Genomic DNA, 19,652 nt, shown 5'->3' with positions numbered 1-19,652 from the left:
TTTTTACGGCACAGATCACCAGGCCTTTTCTCCCGCAGAGCCACCGGGTGGGTCTGAACGACCAACCTTAGGGTTAGAAGTCAAGGGCTTAACGTCGTCGTCGTGGCACCCTTACCTTCAGGGCGTTGTGTTTATTTACCGACTTAAAGCGCTGTGCGCAGTCAGGTCAGTCATCTCTGCGCTTCATGGCACCAGGCACAGTAAAGGGGCCCTCGCGCCGTACTGAGCACTGGGGGACTGGGGGCTCCCACAAAGGCACGGAGAGAACGAACAGATCCCAGACAATTCACAAGCTTTTTGGAAACGCCCTCATGTGTAAAGAGGCAGGGGGCCAACAGGTTGGGGACCCGCCACGGGATCTAGGGCGCTGGCGATGTGATGAGGACCACCCCCTCCCCGCCAGGTCCCCAGGGGCCCCGGGGTGGTCCTGACCTGGAGGAGCAGCACCAGCGTCAGCCCGAGGACACCCCCCCTCCCCGCCAGGTCCCCAGGGGCCCCGGGGTGGTCCTAACCTGGAAGAGCAGCACCAGCGTCAGCCCGAGGCAGGCGGAGCCGCAGACGCCGTAGCCGGCCAGCAGGAGACACCGCCGGCCCAGCAGCTCCACGGTCAGAGCCTGCGGAGGCGGGAAGCAGGGGTTAGAGGGGTTAGCACTGGCCCCACGGCTCTGGGGCCCCTCCCTTCTCCCGCCGCTTAAAAAGCATCCCTTTGGGAAGCCTGCTTCCAACAGCTTGGACTACAAACGGCCTTTTTCGACCCGAAGTTGATAGGCATGCGTTCAGAAGCCCCATCTGTCCATCTCTCTCCCAGGCATCTTAGAAATCTTCCTCCCCAGGCCTCCACCCGGCCCCATCGCCATCCCTTCCCCAGGGCTCTCCCCAGGCAGGCACCTCCTATCTCTTGCCCAACAGGTAGGTCCTGGCAAAGCAAGCCATTGGGCCTCCTGCCTTTACTTCTATGTCTCTGCCCATCTGGCTCCAGCCCCCAGCCCCCACTGCAGGGGCTCTCACTTTACCCGACCTCTCCCCCCACCCCCCAGCTCTTCAGCAACCCCAAAGGAGGGGCCTAGCAGTGAGGGCCACCTCAGAGCAGGGGATTCAGAAAGCTTGTGGGAAAATTCCAGGGTTGATTTTGGGAAGCCCTCATGGTTGAGGCCCAAGGGAGCTTGAAGATCCACTTCCTCCTCAGGGAGAGTCAGGCTCCGCTCCGGAGCCTCTGTCTTTTGACTTGAGTTCTGCAGGCAGGCGGGTGGGGGCAGGTTCTAGTTAACATTAAGCTAGGAGTGGAGGGCTTATGATGGTCTAGACTGGCCCCAGCCCAGAGGAGAAAGGGGTGAGGGGTGGGGGGAGGTAAGGCATCCAGCCAGAGGAAGGATCTTAGAACTGGGTCTGGACTTGCCCTTTCTGCCTTCCCTCCATCCTTCTCTGCTGCTTTAGAATATTCCCCACCACTGCCCCCATGCTGTATCCTCTGGCCCTCAACTAGGGCATACACCAGCTCTTAGAAAGTTTGAATAAGGACTGCATGCCTAGAAGTTTACCCTCCCAGGGAACCCAGGAGGCAGGGATGAAATGAGTGATGAAGCGTGGGAAGCCCTAAAGGAAGGCCCGTCGTGGGCACAGGCCTCTGAGGGCACCCCCATCCATTCGTCTCTTTCATGTAGCCAGGGCACCATGGCATAATCAACTCGGTATCTGAAATAATGGTCACACCAACGAAAGAGAATGCAGTCGCCGCCCTCATTCCACACAGGACCAAACGGGACGGGAAGGTACTGGAGTGACCCGCTTGAGGTCTCACAGCTAGGAAGGTGGTGCACAGCCCAGGGTGCAGGTCGCTCAGGCCATGGCAGGGCCGCATCTAAACACTAAACCGTGAGCACTCAGGGCCCCCCAGCCACTCACTGAAATGACTGTCATCACTATGTTGACCACGCCGGCCCCCACCGTGACATACTGGGAGTGTCCAGCCTGCACACCCGCCGAGGCGTAGATGGTGTCTGCGTAGTAGTTGATCTGAAAGGGAAGCCCAGGGGTGTGAGGAGAGGCCCAGGGAACCAAGCGGAAGCAGCCCTGGGAGCAGGGTGGGAGGCCCTTGCTCAGGGAGGAGGAGGAGGAGGAGGAGGAGGGAGGTTTCAGGAAAAGGCCCTGAGTTGGGGCTAGGAGACCTGGGGTGGGGTCTGGCCTCTTCCCCTGATGAGCCTCAGTGTCTGCTTCTATGCCATGGGGAGCTGAACTAGACCACCTCTGTGGTTGGTATTAGCTACCACTGAGCCGGTCCCTTGCCCCTGGCAGCCCCATGTGTTAAACGGTAGGATTGCTCCCGAGGGCGGTGCAGTGGTTACGAGTTAGGCTGCGTTCCGCACGGTCTCCGCAGTTCAAAGTCACCAGCAGCTCGGAGGGAGAAAGACCGGACTGTCTCCTGAGGTAAACAGTTACAGTCTCAGGAACCCACAGGGGGTCGCTGGGAGCCAGCTTGGACTTGATGGCAGTGAGTTGAGTCATGGTTAAAAGAGAAAGACCTGGATCTCCATGTCCATCGATATTACACCCCAGAAACCCCACAGAGCAATTCTACTCTGTTCCATAGGGGCGGCTAAGAGTCAGACGCGGTTCTACAGCCGCCAACCATCTTTATGGAAGCAGTGCTCCAGGCCTGTCTTCTGCGGAGCTGCTGGGGAGGTTCGAACCACCAACCTTTATTGTTATATCTTTCACTTTTTATTGATCTGACGCACTTATCATACCATTCAATAGTTCAATCATTTGAAAAAGAGTTGGGTCGTGAAGGGTGGCTGCCTATCACAGACCCCTCTTTCGAATCCTTGCCACCTCAACTCCTCCTTGATTCTGTTCTGGATGCAGAGCTGAACTTTGCACACCGAAATAATGCGAGAGGCTGGCTATGATGACTCCGGGACAGGCTTCTTGTCTTCCATGCTAGAGACCTGGGTTCGATTCCCAGTCGATGCAGTTCATGCACACACACCCCGCCCCCCAAGGCATCGATCAGTTGCTGTGCTGCCGATCAGGTTTCAGCAGAGTTTCCAGATGCATGGACAAGGAAGAAAGGCCTGGCCATCTCTCTGAAGAGCCATCAGACAATGGGTCACAACTGTCTGATCCTGGGGATGGTGCAGACTTGGGCAGGATGTGGTTCTGCTGTGCACAGGGTCACAGCAGCTAAAAACAACCTGATCACGACTACTCTTGATGCTGTCCTTGTTAGGTGCCATTGAGGCGATTTCAAACCCTGGTAACCCCATGTGACAAAGCAAACTGCCCTGTCGAGTTTTCTAGGCTGTGCAAGCAGAGCAGCAGCTCTCCCTCCCACAGAGCTGCTGCGGGGTGGATTCAAAGCACCAGCTTCTCTGTTGGCAACTGCATGCTTAACCCCTGCACCACCAGTGCTCCTTAGATACTATCCATAATAGCCCAAAATAGTTTCTCACGTTTAATTAAATCAAAACCACCTTCTGGATCAGTGGTTCGCAACCTTCCTAATGCCGCGACCCTTTAATATAGTTCCTCATGTGGTGGTGACCCCCCAACCATAGCAATTTTTTTTGTTGCTACTTCATCACTGTCATTTTGCTACTGTTATGAATCGGGCAACCCCTGTGAAAGGGTCGTTTGACCCCCAGAGGGGTCGCGACCCACAGGTTGAGAACCGCTGCCCTGGTGGCTCAGGGCAAAGCAGCTGAGCAGCGCAGGACTATGCTTCTCCTCGCCCACACTGACCTGCTGCTCTGGGCTCGGTGGCCACCCCGGGCTCACGTACCGCATTGATCCCGGAGAGCTGCTGGCCGGCCATGAGCACAATGATGGAGATGAGCTGCCACCGCAGAGGCCGGAAGGTGAAGAGGTTGAGCACGGACAGTTGGCCCTCGGCCTGCTCGGCCTGGGCCTCCAGACGCATCTCCTCTATCTCATCGTCCACGTTGGTCCTGCCTCGCAGGGCCCTCAGAGCTGTGGGAGAGCAGCGTGTGTCCCCCTGGGGCCCAGACGCCCCAAGCAGGTTCGACACATCCTCTTGTGTCTGCTACCTTCTCACTCTGGCCACAGCTAGGCAACACTCCAGTGCAAAGGGTTCTCCTGATCCTAACTAGGGCCCGGCTGGGGCCCATGACCCAGTGGCACTGTGCCCACCCTGACCAACCCCTTGACTCTCTCTCAGCTTGCCAACCCACTCTGATCTCGACTCTAACTCTTGGCTGAGCTCCAGCCGGACCCCAGCCCCTGGGCTGCAGACCACACCCACAGACTCCTCCCCCCCTCACTTTCCCACCCTCGATGGTCCTATACCCCCTCGCCCCCGCCCACACTAAGCAGGAAGGGAGGCACAGGAGGGAGACGGATGGCTCAGGGGGCTCGGCAGAGCACCCTGCATTGGAAATACCTTGTCGCGCCGTTTCCTCATCCCTCCTCTGAATCAGGGTGTAGCGGGGGCTCTCGGGAAAGAAGGGCAGGGACAGGAGTTGCAGCAGCGCGGGGATCCCTGTGATGGCCAACAGCACAGGCCAGCCTGGAGGGGACCAAGGCACCCGTAAGAAGATCTGGGTGGAGTCTAGCCTATCAATCAGGTCGCAGCTTGATGAGTGCCTTTGGAAATGTGACCGGGATCAATGGCTTGCTGGAGGTGGGCCCCTCCCTCTAAGGCCACCTTCCTGTTGACAAGCCATGAGCAGATACGCTGAGACCTGCACAAGCCGTGTTGCGGCCCTTGCCATAGAATCCATGCCACTCTGCATCCACCAGCCTGTGGTCTTCATGCATTGCTTGTGCCTGTGCGAGTCTGAAGAGGGACTTAGGGACTAGTACCAGACTTACAGACTTGAGTTGGACTGGGGGGGGTGTGTTCTATTGATGCACAATGACTTCCTGATCTAAAACTCCTCCTGGATTTTCTGTCATCAACCCGGCCTAACACACCCTCTATGACAGAACAGAGTCGTTCCTGTGGGTTTCTGAGACTGCAAATCTCTCCAGATGCAGACAGCTGATCTCCTGGCGTGACTGGTAGGTTTGCATCACTACCTTGCAGTTAGCAGCCACGCACTGAATCACTGTGCCACCAGGGCTCAGGGGCCTTCAAAAAGTTTACGGAAAGACGGAAGCAAAACATAACGGAATTTTTCCATGAACTTAGTGAAGTCCCTGCCCCCCCACCACACACTGTAGGTGTAGGTTTACAGTCCTAAACCTAAACACACACACACACACACACACACACACACACACACACACACACTCACGTTTATGTACTCACTACCAGTCCAACATGTAATCCACTCCACCACCAGGGCTCCTTCACACATGCATGCATACCCATGCACACATATATGTACATGCCATGTATCTGTACATATGCATGCATGTGTTTGTGTGTGTTGTTAGTTGCTGTTGAGTCGCTTCCCACTCCTGGCGCCCCACGTGTGCAGCGTAGAACTGCTCCTGGGGCTTCCAAAAGGAAAGAGACAAGTCTCTGGGGGGGGGGGTCGTGGGTGCACATTGGCGGCATTCCTCATGGTGGGCAGTGGGAACCCCCCAGCAGCTCTGCGGGAGAAAGACTGGGCTCTCTGCTCCCGTCAACAGTTACAGTCTCAGACACGCACAGGGGGTTGCTGTGACTCAGTGAGTTTGGTTTGGGTTTGGTCTTCCATGGAGCCTCTGAGTGGGTTTGAACCACTAACTTCTCAGCTGTGCTCAACTGTGTGTGCCCCCCAGGGACTCCACAGGGTGGTCAGTGGCCGTGTTTTCAGAAGGAGATGACCGGGCCTTTCTTCTCAGTGTGCACCACATCCACATGTCTGGTCCCAAGGCCAACTCTTAGTCTGCATCTGGTCTGACGCATCTGCTGCACCTGGCACAGCTGGAGGAGGGCCTACCTTCTTACAGGCCGGAGATTCTGGAGTACTTCCCTGACCTCTGAACTTCCCCTTCCCTGCCGGCCTCTGTTTTTGCTGCCTGGTTACCTGTGGGATTCCCCAGGATGGCTTGCAGGCTGAAGATCTGAGCTAGGAAGACTCCAACGATGACGAAGACTTCGGTCATTGTCCCCAAGGTGCCCCGCAGGTTCTTGGGAGCCAGCTCTCCCAGGTACATGGGAAGGGCACTGTAGGAGATGCCTAGTTTGAGCAAAACAGTATCAGAAAAGGAAAGAGCAGCCCCCACTTCCTGTGACCCCAGAGCCTGAAATTTAACTCAAATTCCTTTCAGAATCCCTGAGCTTCTTAGTGGGTTCAGCCCTCCCTGGCAGTCTTAAGGAATTGTGCTCCCATAGGATGGGTCCTAAACCTAATCACTTCTGAGCTATAAAAAGAGCAGACTCTCCCCTTCTTAGCAGAAACCTTGTAAGCCTTAATCTGGTAAGCCTTTAAACTAATTTAAATGAGGTAAAGGGATATTTTTATGATTTTCTTGGACTGAAACTAACAAAGTTTCCAACCCCCCAAACTTGTTTCCAGGAAGTTGATTCCAACTCATGGCAACCCCGTGGTTTATCGAGTAGAACATAGGAGTGTCGTGGTTGTAATCTTAACAGAAGCAGATCACCAGGCCTTTCTTCCTCAGCACTGCCCAGTGGGCTCAGATCGTCAGCCTTTTGGTTAGTGGGCAAGTGCAAACCATTTGCACCACCGCGAGACCCTTAAAGCATCCAGGAGATACCATTTCTTCCAGTCCCTGGAGGTCATGAATGGTTTGCCCTCAGCTGGTCACCAAGGGCTGGGGGTGGTGGTGGGGGTCAAAGGCACCCAGCAGCACCCACAACAGGAGAAGCCGCCCGGCCATCTGGTTCTGTAAAGACTGTAGCCTGTGGAGCATGGATCCACTCGCCGGTACACACCAATAATGACAGCACTCTCCTTCCCGAGGGAGTCCTGGTGATGTGGTTAGGAGCTACGAGGTCGGCAGTTTGAAACCACCAGTCTCTCCAAGATGGGGGTTTTCTACTCCCGCCAAGAGTCTCGGTCTTGGAAATGCACGGGGCCGTTCTACCCTGCCCAGGAGGGTGGCCGTGAGTTGGACTGGACTCGAAGGCAGAGATGTGCTTGGGGTTCGATCCTTCCTGAGTGAACTTTGCTGAGAGGCTTTGGCCCTGAGGCTTCCTTGAACTCACAACCTTAGTCAGCTTACGGGGCTGGAAGGCCCGCAGTGCCTCTCTCGGTCATCTGCAGGGCGGGGTGTCACTGGCCACCTCACGCCATGTCCCCTCTCATCCTCCAGTGAGCTAGAGCAGCTTCCTCACTAGGCTGTCTCAGGACAAGGTCCTAAGAACTCAAAGGGCGTTTCTGAACATTGCTTCCTGACGCTGGCTTTACGTAAACGGAAGGGCACACCTGAGTTCAGACCTGAGGTCAGACCCAGGAGACTGCCCCGGAGTGAGAAGACTGAACCCACCTCCCGCAGGTCCAGGTCCCAGCCACGGCCAAGGGGCACGGGGTGTCCATCTAGATGCCCAGCCTAGCTGAACGTGAGCTCAGCCTGGGCCCCAGCTGCCCCCCCAGGTACCTGCACAGACGCCCAGCACCACTCGTGAAAAGATGATCAGCTCCCAAGCCTTGGCCACTTTGCTGACTCCCATGAGGATGGCAGGGACGATGGCGAAGACGTTGTTCATCAGGAGGGTCCCCTTTCTGCAACAGCAGCAGAGTCCCCAGGGCAGGGGGCTGAGGTGGCAGGAGCGCCTCTGGCAGCACCCCATCGTCTCCAGGCCGGTCATTGGGGGGACTTTTATATGAAGAAGAATGGGGCATCAGGATTGGAGGCAGGCTGATCAACAACCTGCGATACGCAGGTGCCATGGCCTTGGTCGCTGCAAGTGAGGAGAAACGGAAGCACTGGCTGGTGATGATCAAGGATGGCAGCCCTCAGTGTGGGTGCAGCCCTCAGTGCAAACAAGACCAAGTTTCTTACACCTGGACCGATAGGAACATCACGGAAAATGGAGACAAGGTTGAAACTGTCAAGGACTTTGGCTTGTTTGGAACCGCAATCAATGCTCATGGAGCAGCGGTCAAGGGATCGAAAGACAAGTTGTCTGAGGCAAATCTGCTGCAGAAGACTTCTTGAACTCAGCCCAAACTCACTGCCACGGAGCCACTGCTGACTCACAGTGATCTCTGTGCGGTTCTGAGACTGTAACTCTGCATGCGAGTAGAACGCCCAGTCTTTCTTCTGAGGAGCTGCTGGTGGTTTCAAACTGTGGACCATGTGGACCTCAGCCCAGTGAGTAACCACTATCCTATCAGGGCTCCCACAAGACCTCTTCAGAAAATTGAAAAGCAAAGATGTTCCTTTGAGGACTAGGGTGTGCCTGACCCAGCCCTGGCGCTCTCCAGCGCCTTGTACAAATGTGAACACTGGACATTGAACAAAGGCAAACAAAGGTGCATTTGAATCGTGGGCTGAAGAAGAACAGCGAAAGCACGGTGAACTGCTGCAAGGAAACCATAGCTGTCTTGGAAGAAGTACAACGAGAGTGCTCCTGAGACACAAGGATGGCGGCGAGACTTCCTCTCACATACTTTAGACAGGTTGTCCGGAGAGACCAGTCCCTGGAGAAGGACCTCATGCTCGGCAGAGTAGAAGTGAGCACAAGAGGAAGGCCATAGGAGATGGATTGATGCAGTGGCTACAACAAAGGGCTAAAGCATAGGGACAACTGTGAGGATGATGCAGGACCGGGCAGTGCTTTGTTCTGTGGTGCAGAGGGTCACGCTCTGGATCGGAACCGACCGGATGGCACCTAACAACAACAACAACAACAACAACAACAACAAACAAGAGGGTGCCTGGGAAAGGAACGATGGGTTGCAAGAATGGGAAAGTAAAGACAAATGGACAGGAGTTCCAGAAGCTTTGGGAGGTGGAGGTGGGGACTAGCATTCAAACAATCAGAAGGAAAGAGTGAAGACAGGTTAGGGAAGAGCCTGGGTTATTCCGTACCTACATTACAGGTTGGGATGACTTTGAGGAATTTCCCCAGGCCCACACCTATTGGCGCCATCACAGCCACACCCAGCTAACAAATGTTTAGACGTGTGGCATATTATAATAGCTGTTTCCAAGTTCTTCCCTCCCTGCAAAAGGTGGAGACAGGGGAAAGGAAGTGGGTGCTAACAAACCCAGGGACAAGGGAGCAACTAGTGATCCAGAATCGATGGCGAGGAGGGTATAGAAGGCCTGGGAGGGCTTGATCAAGGGCAATGTAACCGAGAAGAATTACTGAAACTCAAATGAAGGCTGAGCCTGATAGTGGGACAAGAGGAAAGTAAAGGGAAATAGAGGAAAGAAATAGGAGGCAAATGGGCATTTTATAGAGGTCTAAATACAGGCATGTACATATGTAAATATATTTATATATGATGATGGAGAAAATCTATGTGCATATATTTATAGGTTTAGTATTAAGGTAGCAGGTGGACACTGGACCGTCACTCAAGTACTCCCTCAATGCAAGAATGCTTTGTTCTATTAATCTGGCATTCCATGATACTCACCTTCCCTACACGTTCGCTGGAGACAAAGTGGGGGCATAAGCAAATGTGGTGAAGAAAGCTGATGGTGCCTGGCTATCAAAAGATATAGTGTCTGGGGTCTTAAAGGCTTGAAGGTAAGCAACCAGCCATCTAGTTCAGAAGCAACAAAGCCCCCATGGAAGCACGCCAACCTGCGTGACCACGAGGTGTCGAAGGAATCAGGTATCAGGCATCAAAGAACAAAAAATCATATCATGTGAATTAGGGGGAGTGCAGAGTGGAGACCCAAAGCCCATCTGTAGGCAACAGGCCATCCCTCTACAGAAGTGTGGCAGAGAGAAGACGAGCCAGTCGGGGTATAGTATAACACTGATGAAACATACAACTTTCCTCTAGTTCTTTAATGCTTCCTTCTCCCCACTATCATGATCCCAATTCTACCTTACAAAGCTGGCTAGACCAGAGCATGTACACTGGTACAGATAAGAGCTGGAAACACAGGGAATCCAGGACAGATAAACCCCTCAGGACCAATAATGAGAGTAGCTATACCAGGAGGGTAAGGGAAAGGTTGGGGTGGAGGGGGAACTGATCGCAATGATTTACATATAACCCCCTCCCTGGGGAACAGACAACAAAAAAGTGGGTGAAATGAGACATCGGTCAGTGTAAGGCATGAAAAAATAATAATTTATAAATTATCAAGGGCTTATGAGGGAGGGAGGGGGGAAAATGAGGAGCTGATACTAAGGGCTCAAGTAGAAAGCAAATGTTTTGAGAATGATGATGATAACATATGTACAAATGTGCTGGTCACAATGGATGTATGTATGGATTATGATAAAAGTTGTACGAACCCCCAATAAAATGATAAAAAAAAAAGGAGGTGTCTTTCTTCCCTCTGAAAATAATGTGTTTTCGCTCCACTCCCTGATCTGCAGCGTTCAGAGTTGGGCCAGCTCACACTGAGCACAAGAGCAGAATAAGACCTGACACCGGTGACCTCACGTGGAGCCCCGGAGCAAAGAATACCTGGGAATAGGTAGGACTCAAACGTGAGGAACCAGCTGTGCTGAGCATGTGCACCATCACAAAATAAGCGATGAGACCCCACCCAGAAGCCCTTACGGAGGTCCCACCCTCATCTACCACAGCCCCACCCACGGGAGCTTAATGCCCAGAATTCTTCACCTCTTTCCAGGAGTAAATACCATGTCGTTTGCTCCTCAACGCTCTTAAAAATCTTTCTTGTTCTGCGAGACACCCTCCATGTCTCCCCTTTGAAGAGGCTTTTCTAGCCAATAAACCTTTTTCCGCGTCCCCCCTGCATGATTTGAATTAGGGTGCTGGTAGGAGATTGAGAGTACCGTGGACTGCCACAAGAACAAACACAGCTGTCTTGGAAGAAGTAAGGCCAGAATGCTCCTTACCAGCAAGGATGGTGAAACTTTGTCACACCTACTTTGGACATGTCGTCAAGAGACCCCGGTCCCTGGAGAAGGACACCATGCTTGGGAAAGCAGAGGGGCGGTAAAAAGGAGCAAGCTCTCCAATGAGATGGACGAATGCAACCCGTGAGCAATTGTGAGGATGGCAGTGTTTCCTTCTGCTGTCCGAATAGGCTGCCCAGGGGTCGGGCGTGCGGCAACAACTTGGAGGGTGCTTCTCTTTCTAATACACCCTTTTGCTTGAGCGGTAAGCTCCCTGCTTTGTTATTCTTACTGAGCAGGGAAAGAACCTTCATCTAGAAGCTTGTTCTGGTAACAACAGGGAGTAGAGAGCTTCCTGTCCTGAGTGGTGTTCAAGCAGAGGCTGGACTAGAAGACCAGAGCCAGGAATGTTGGAGAGGGATTCCTACAATGGGTAAAGGTTTCTAAGGTCCCTTCCCAGGTGGAAATGAAGGTGAGGGCATGGGTGTCTGAAAAATATAGCTAAGCTGGAGGAGCCGTCTCTGCCTCAGTGGCTGGTTTGTCCCAGTGGCTCCTTTGCCATTCCCCCTCCCCTTTTGGGTTTTTGCCAAAGGAGAAGATCAGCAGGGGGTCAGGACTTGCGTGGTGGTGGCTAGCTAGCCTCCCCCACTGCTCTCTCAGCCCCCAGGAGCTGGTAGCGGCTTCTCCCTAGGCCCCTCCAGGTTGGAGGTGGTGAAGCTGTCAGCAGCCTGGTTCACTGTGCCATACCTTGGGATTTACCCACCTACTGAGACCTGTGAGTGCCAAGTGGGCTGGGCCGATACAGGTGCACTGAGTCAGCCATGGCAGGAGCCGCTTGAAGGGGGTCTCTAAACAGAAACTGCTCCTGCTGTGTGGCCTTAACAGGGTTAAGAGAAGCAGCTGGGCTTCCTTGGGTCCTTTTGCACTTCCTGGGGCTGCTGAACCCCCGAGGGAGTTGGCAGCAGGGATCACACCAGCCCTCTAGCCTCCCTGACATCCAGGAACCCAGTTAGCCTCAAGGAAGCTTAACCAATCAGCTTGCAAGGACAGAACTGGCTCCACCCTGCCTCCTGGGCCTGAACAAAATGAAGGGCGTAATGAGACCCTTCTAATAGACATCTCCGTACAATTCAAGCAGGAAAGTGAACGGCAAGGCGTTTCTTCTAGAACCTTCTGACGTCTCAAATGATCTTACTGAGAGAAGCACAATCCAAGTGATTAAAAGTCTGAATGATGAAATCATTACAATAGATGGAATGCTTTCTTCATTCAAGTGCACAGCGTAAGGCAACGTAAGTGTTTAGTCTTTGGACGTCAGTGTTTGCTTTCCCAATCAGATCATCTTCAACTGGCAACCGTTTCATTTGTGCATGAAAACGGAAGGTACTCAGGTTCTCTAAAAGTTGGTTTTCTTGAGAGAGTTTCCACTCCCTCCTACAAATGGCCTGGCTTGCCACAGCCAAGGCCATTGAGTGAATTTACAGGACTGGGGCCTGCACGCAGGAAATCAGGGGCTGAGCGCCGTGACCTGGACGCACATACACGTCCTTCCCGGGAACCTTGACCTGAGCCTTGTTCCTGTCTTGGCGTCTCGGCTTTGGAGGCCCCGGGCTGAAGCGGGAAGGTGGGTGGACCCATGGAGACCAAGCAGAATACAAGGACTGGTCTGCCTTTCCAAACAAGACAGGGAGCACTGGCGCGTGGAGTAACGCCGCCTGATCCCCAGCCGTCAGGATGACAAAACTCTGACGAGGCCACCCGGGGAGAGGCTGCTGCTGTCGCAGCCTGGCGTCAGGAGCACGGGACCCCGAAGTCTATCCGGATCAACAAGCAGTTCTTGAACACCTGCTAGAAGTGCTCACGAGGCACTGAGCTGAGCACCGGCAAGACCCTTGATCTCAGGGGCTGTACTGTCTTTATGGTGGGAGAAAACGCCATGGTCATGCACCTGACTCTTGTTATTACCAGCTGCTGTTAGTGCCCCTGACTCCCGAGGACCCCGAGCACAGTGGGGTCAGACGGTTGGGCTCTTTAAGGTTCTCATCGGCTGATTTTCCAAAGTAGATTGCCAGGCCTTTCTTCCTTGTCTGTTTAAATCTGGAAGGCATCACAGCCAACACAGAAGCTCACAAGCCGCCGCTGATAGACAGGGATGGCTATCCAGGAGGTGTCTTGGCCAGGAATTGAAGCCAGGTCTCCTACATGGGAGGTTAGGTTTCTATCACAGACCCACCACCGCCCTCATGCAACTGACCAGGGAAAGAAATTCCGGAGGCAGGCAGGGACTCACTTGGAGGTCAAGAGGGTACAACCTGAAGGTCAGGGGACCAGGCTGTCGACCAAGTGTGCCGGTCACCTGGAGACGGCGTGGTTTATAAATCTGAATTGTTTAGGAGCAGCGCACCTCCTGCTGGCTTACCTCCCACACTTATCAACCAGCAAGCCGACAACCAGTGAGCCCAGCAGGCCGCCCAGGGGAAACATGGACACGGTGCAAGCCCACAGGAGCAGCGTGACCTTCTCATCCATGGGCGCCCCATGCCGCTCGAAGTAGGTTTCATTGTAAAATGCCTTCAGGACCTGGAAAACATTGCCTTGTCCTCATCAAAGAGCACTGGGGGGGCCTCATGAGAAACCAGGGCCAAAATGTTCTCATTGTTCCCAGGGACAGTCTGCCAATACCTGCCCCCTCCATCCCACACCAACGAACTGCGGTTTCTCTGCTGTTATCCAAGTGAACCTCTGCTGTGTGCTTGAGATAAGCAACCAGCTTGCACAGAACCCTTTCCTGGCGGTACAAATTCCTTCTCTAGAAACCTACCTTGCCAGAAAACACACAGCTCACTGCCACTGGGTCAAGTCTTACTCAAGGCAACCCTACAGGATAGAGTAGAACTGGGCTTGGGGGGTTTCCAGAGACTGTAACTCTTTGGGGGAGTAGAAAGTCTCATCTTTCTCCCAAGGAACGGCTTGTGGTTTTGAACTGACGGCCTTGAGGTTAGCAGCCCAATGCGTAACCACAAAGACACCAGGGCTCTTACCTTGCCAGAGCCAATCCAAAAAAATATTCTAATTGTGTGGTTTGGGGCAATGTATACAGTCTCTACAAGTCTTCTTGTCCTTGATGGACATCTATTCCTAGAGAATGAGTGGTATTCGATGTGATAATGTGATGTCCCGTTGCTTGCTAAAGAAAAGAATTTCCATTGATGGTAACGATTATATTCACATGGATATACAGCACGAGCAATCACTAGATGCCTCCTGTAACAACTGGCTGAGTCAGGTGTAGTTCTAAAGGCGCCCTGCTGGCATAGGGATGCCAGGTTGGGCTGCTGATCTTATGGTCAGCAGCTCCGAACCACTAGCCTCTCCTTGAGGGAAAGATGAGGCTTTCTACTCCCTGAAAGCTGCGCTCTCAGACACTCACAGGGGCAGTTCTGCTCTGTCCTGTGGGGCTGCCTTGCGTGAGAACTGACAGGATGACGGCGAGTTTGGTTTAGTGCACACCCAGGACTGACTTTTCCCCGCTTCTCCTTGAGGGCAGGGGCTTGTTTTCCCTCTTTGGGTTAAACACCATCTTCTCATTATATTGACACTTTACTACTCTGAATTCTAGCAATTTCTATTGCTATAGTCTAATCTCGTCTAAAGAGTTTGAAAGGTCTTAGAGCAGTGGTTCTCAACCTTCCTAATGGCTCGACCCTTTAATACAGTTCCTCATGTTGTGGAATTTTTTTTTTCTACTTTATTTTCATTGCTACTTTAAAATTATTTTCATTGCTACTTTATCACTGTCATTTTGCTACTGTTATGAATCGGGTAGCCCTCCACAGGCTGAGAACCGCTGTCTTAGAGGAACTTCAAAACATCTGTGGGCGATTCCATGATTTTGAATCACCTTTCCCCCACCAGCTTTTCTGAAGGCCCCCTGTAAGAATTATGCTTTGCATTGCTGTGCTCTGGGGATGGGTTTTACGGAGCACATCGTCTTTGCCAGTAGATGCAAAGCTCAATTTCACCTGTAGCCACACTTGGTGTGTTTGTGTGTTTTCGTAAATAGATCAGAGGCAACAGCGCTGAACAATGTCAAGAAGCACAGGAAGACCACCTAAGAGTGCTTTATCATATTTTTCAGTGGCAAAGAATGAACTCCGGGCATCCCACTGCCACCTATCAGCTGGTGGCGTCTGAACACATGAAGGAAAAAGGGGAAGTGGTACCTCTCCCCAGGCTGCTGATTCCAGTTTTGAACCTAGATGGAGTCTAGGTTGATACAGCAATTATAGTCCTGAGCTACCCTGTAAGAGGAAATGCAACCTGCTTCATATGAATCAATTATATGAATGCATTCCAACGTGAGAAAAGACTGGATGGTCCTTTATTATACGTGACTTTTCTTCTTCTTCATAAAACAAACACATGTAGTATCATGTCGCTCTGATGGTTCAGACGGATAATTTCCTGTAGATTTACTGCGACTTCACCACAGAAATAGAATTATAGGTAAATATAATGAGTCCTTTCATTCCTGAAACTTCTCCCTCTCTTTCTTTCTTTTCTGGGTTTCTCCTTAGCTTGTAATCATGTGCAAGCCCCTCACTCATCTTAAAAAAAATTTTTTTTTAATTTAAAGGGGGAAAAAAAGAACATTTCAGATTCAACATCCCCTGGTAATTCATCCTCTCTTTCATACCCAGCACTCCTTTCCTCCACAGACAACCCTCTCTGGCGCATGGTGCGGTAGTTATATAATTGTCAATATGAGAGGCTTATGAATGAAGGGGTGGAGTCTAGTCTGTCAATCAGATCATAGCCAAAGAGGCCTCTGTGTGGGCATGGCCTTCTCCTGAGAACTCTGGGAACTCTGGTATTTCTTCCTTGGAGGTGGGAGACTCTCTGCTCACACCCTGGGAGGCATAGCAGCTGACAAGACACATGGACCCACCCGATGCAGAGACCCCTGGCAGTGCTGAGACATTTCCAGTGACACTGGATCCAAGGACTTTCTACCTACTGGCCTGTGAGCTTCTGCATTCGGCGTCATTCCATGTGTTTCATGAGTCTGAAGAGGACTTTATAGACTGGTATCGGACATATGGGCTAATATCGGACTGATGGGACTTGATCTGGACTGGGCTGGGATGTTTTCTCAATGTTCGATTGCTCTTGTATATGAATCTCTTTCTTATACACATGTGGGTGTCCTTGGATTTGTTTCTCTAGTCTCCCCAGACTGAAAAACACGGTCTGCCTTTATCATGCTTGCTTTCTCACACCTCACCTCTCTGGTTACCAGCAACGGCTGAGCGGCTGGATCTAAGGGTTGGGTGGAGCTGGGCCCTCACTTCAGATCCGCTGCACACTAGTCATATGAAGTGGATCGTGTCTTTTTGTGCCTCAGTTTACTCACCTGTCGAATGACATTGATTTTAAAAAATACAGCAGAATCCACATAAGCAAATGATTGGCAATTATACCTGCCTCCTTTCCCAGCCCCCAAACATCTAATCCCATTCTCTTTGGCCCTTTCAGGGGTGTCCTGCCTGTAATTGTCCCTCTTTGTCCTGCACCAACTCTTTTCCTGCCACCCCATCCTTACAATCACCACACAAACACAGCTCCTCCCCACAAACGTGGGCGGCCCCCTTGGCTCGCTCCACCCTCCAGTCATCATTAGTTGCTGCTGCTGGATCAACCTTATGTATGAGGGGATTTCAACAAGCTTGTGGGAAAATGGAATGAAAAGATAATGAAAAATGTCCAGCAACCCCTTGAAAGCCCTTGATTCTTGCATCTGCGGGGTCCCTCTTGTGGCTTCCTTTGCTTCCCTGCTCTCCCATCTCAATGACTGAGCTATGTGTCCCAGGGTTCGAGGCCCACCGGATCCTTCTCTTTGCTCTCGACAAATGACCTTTCCAGGGAGGAGCTGCAGGACTGAGAGGACCAGAGTGCCTAGGCAGGGAACCCCAGTCCCCTGGCGTCCTATTGTGCTTAGAGAGGATGACATTTTCTGCGGGCACATGCCCAACCCCCCCCCCACCTGTCCCCTCCTGCCCCCGGTCTCCAGAAGAGACCGGAGGGCCTGAGCGTGGGAAACAGAAGCCTCCAGAAGAGAGATGGCAGCAGCCTTGCAGGCCCAACTCAGCCACCCGCCAGCCCACCTTGTGCCCACCTTGTGTGGAGTGTTGACCACGGCGATGTTGTAGCCATACTGGAAGGCAGAGCCGAAGGCTGCGCTCAGTGTGGCCAGCAGCAGCGTGGGCTGAAGTCTCTGTGGAGTTGAAGGCCGAGTTCAGGAACTCTGCGCGGATGACCCTGGCCAAACCCAGCTCCAGAATCCCAGAGAGGAAGCCGAGGCTGGGTCTCCAGCCTTCTCCAGCTCAGACTGTAAATGGGAGAAGAGGAGCCCAGGCCATGCCCAGGGAGGGTGGAGGAGGTGGCGGGGCAGAGAAGATGCCCCAAGGCTGGGAGTCCTCAAGATCTAGGGTGTCAGGGGTGGGTGGGTGGTACTGGCAGTGTTTCCCGTTTCTCTGCACATGCGTTCCTTCCTTCCCGGAGATGCACCGACTGTGTTCCTGGCCTTGTGTGAGAGCAGTGTTTCCCTAACCCCACCCTAAGTGGGTGGTATTGATCCCTGGGGGGCCCAGGAATGATCCAGCGGGGCTGCAAAAGCCAACATCTACAATTTATCCAGGATGATGTGTTAGAGTAAAAAAGTTTTTAATTGCCAAGGGTGAGGGGAAGTGCTGAGTAATTTCCCCCACCCCCCTGAAAAGTGAAAGGTAGGCCAAGTAAGTTTGTTAGCCTATGTGCCAGGCCCACAGGATGAGTGAGGCCCAGGAGAGCACTGCCCTTGCTGAGCTCGAGGAGCCCTGGTGGCAGAGAGGCTAATGCATTGCGCTGCTAACCGCAAGGTCAGCAGTTCAAACCATCAGCTGCTCAGACGGAGAAAAACCGGGGCTTTTTACTTCCATTAAGAGTTAGAGTCTTGGAAACCCACAGGGGCCATTCTAGCCTGCCCTCCAGGGTGGCTGTGAGCTTCCATGGAGCTCCCCGACATCGCAGGGAGGGAGACCAAACACCAACAGTCATCCCGCAGCGATAGTACTGTGGAGACCGATAATACTGTGGAGACCGTCACACGGGGAATGGAATGGAATGGCAGCCCGTGGGGGAGGAGAGGCCTTCGGAGGCGTTTGCAGCAGGGTGGACGGGTTGGCCTCTCTGACGAGGTGCCCTTTGAGCTGCCGTCTGAGTGGTTAGAAGAAGGCAGCTGTGGGGAGGGTGTGGGGAAAGAACATTGCTGGGAGAACAACAGATAGTGGCTCTGACACACACAGCTTGCTTTTCCCTCAGAATAGGCCCCCTGGGAAACCTATCAAAGCTGTCCAGGAGCTCCCTGGCCATAAGGGGCTGCAGGATTGGGGTGGGGTCACGGGGCCATCGGTGAGTGGGTCCAGAGCCACAGGCCCTGCAATGCCCCACCTCTTCCTGCCCCACCTCTGGGCTTGCTGATGATAACGGTGTACCGCCAGGTCCACTACCCTTCTAGCCCCCACCACACCTTTGCCCCACCTCAGGCCTGCCCCACTCAGACCCTCCCCTCTCCATACCTTATCATGTCCCAGTCATATACTAACCCCCACTACTCCCTCACCCCACCTTTGTCCCATCGGATACCAAACCCTCATCCCTTCCCTCCCCTTCAACCCCACTCAGAGCCCTACCCACATCCTCCTACAGCCATCTCCCTCCTCATACCATCTCCTCATACCGTACCCAACCCACACCCTCACCCTCATTTCATCAGATGCTCACCATGACCCTCCCCCCAACCCCTCACCCCTAGACCTCCAACTAGACTGTATCCCCATCCCCATCCCCATCATATCCTCACCCCACCAACCTTCATTTCCCCCCACACCTTCACCACCACTCCAACCAGGCCCTCAACCTATCCCTACGCTCCCACCAACACCCATCCCGGCCCCACATCCCCCTTAAGTACCCTCGGCTGCCAGGAGTTCAGCACCTGTCTGACTGCCTACAGCACTGTGCGGGTGTACCCGGTGACCACACAGAGAACGGCAGGATTTGGGCACTTTCAGAGGCTTCTCCTTTCCCACGGGTGGGGGTGGAGTGAGGTAGGAGAGCAGGCCTCCTCCAGGGTCCTCCACATCCCAGCCCTTCATCGGATAGGACCCTCCCCTCTCACCTGTGCTCTAGCTGTGAGGGGGTGGAGAGGACACTCCCCTCCTGCCCTGCTCCTCATAGCTCCTCCCAGAACCCCTCCAGGAGCCCACTGCTCTTTCCATGGAGCTCTCCCATCAGGTGGGACCCCAACCGTGGCTGTGACTATTTGCTGGCACTCACCCCCTCCTTAGGCGAGGCAGGCCGCAGAGGCCCCGTCTCTTTGTTCTCCATCCTTGTTCAGGTAGGACGCTGGTTCCCAGGAGGCACCTCAGTCCTGCTCAGTGGGCGCTGACCATGGCAGAACCGGTTTGCTCTCTTCTAGGCTGCCTGAATTTATTGCCCTGTGGCCTCTGAACCAGGCAGGGAGACTTTCTCCAAGAGCACATTTTCCTTGGATGGGTTGATAAGATAAGCAGTGGTGTTTTACTGGTGACAAATACACGGCTTGGAGTTCATCTAATACCCAAACTGAAGCTCCCCAGTTGCACCAAAACTTGTTGCCCTTGGGTCAGTTTCAACTTATAGCAACCCATATGTTACAGTACTT

At 53.2% G+C, this 19,652-nt stretch overlaps 1 protein-coding gene across 1 annotated transcript in view; it reads right to left on the bottom strand.

The window, feature by feature from the left end:
* SLC2A7 (solute carrier family 2 member 7) overlaps positions 1-19,336 on the bottom strand; it is a 31,188-nt gene extending 11,852 nt beyond the window's left edge. The window contains exons 1-9 of the mRNA XM_013005323.1: positions 19,286-19,336; positions 17,085-17,183; positions 13,329-13,489; positions 7,510-7,634; positions 5,973-6,125; positions 4,397-4,522; positions 3,779-3,966; positions 1,903-2,013; positions 485-614 (exon numbers count right to left, since the gene is read on the bottom strand). Coding sequence (XP_012860777.1) covers positions 485-614; positions 1,903-2,013; positions 3,779-3,966; positions 4,397-4,522; positions 5,973-6,125; positions 7,510-7,634; positions 13,329-13,489; positions 17,085-17,183; positions 19,286-19,336 — 1,144 coding nt within the window. The remainder of the gene's footprint in view (positions 1-484; positions 615-1,902; positions 2,014-3,778; positions 3,967-4,396; positions 4,523-5,972; positions 6,126-7,509; positions 7,635-13,328; positions 13,490-17,084; positions 17,184-19,285) is intronic.
* Positions 19,337-19,652: the final 316 nt, after the last annotated feature.

This window comes from Echinops telfairi, unplaced genomic scaffold (genome assembly GCF_000313985.2).
Source record: "Echinops telfairi isolate 266 unplaced genomic scaffold, ASM31398v2 ScPeMD7_7457;HRSCAF=8495, whole genome shotgun sequence".
Classification (NCBI taxonomy): Eukaryota; Metazoa; Chordata; class Mammalia; order Afrosoricida; family Tenrecidae; genus Echinops; species Echinops telfairi.
Note: the sequence above shows the minus strand (reverse complement) of the source record. Positions and strands in the feature narration are given on the sequence as shown.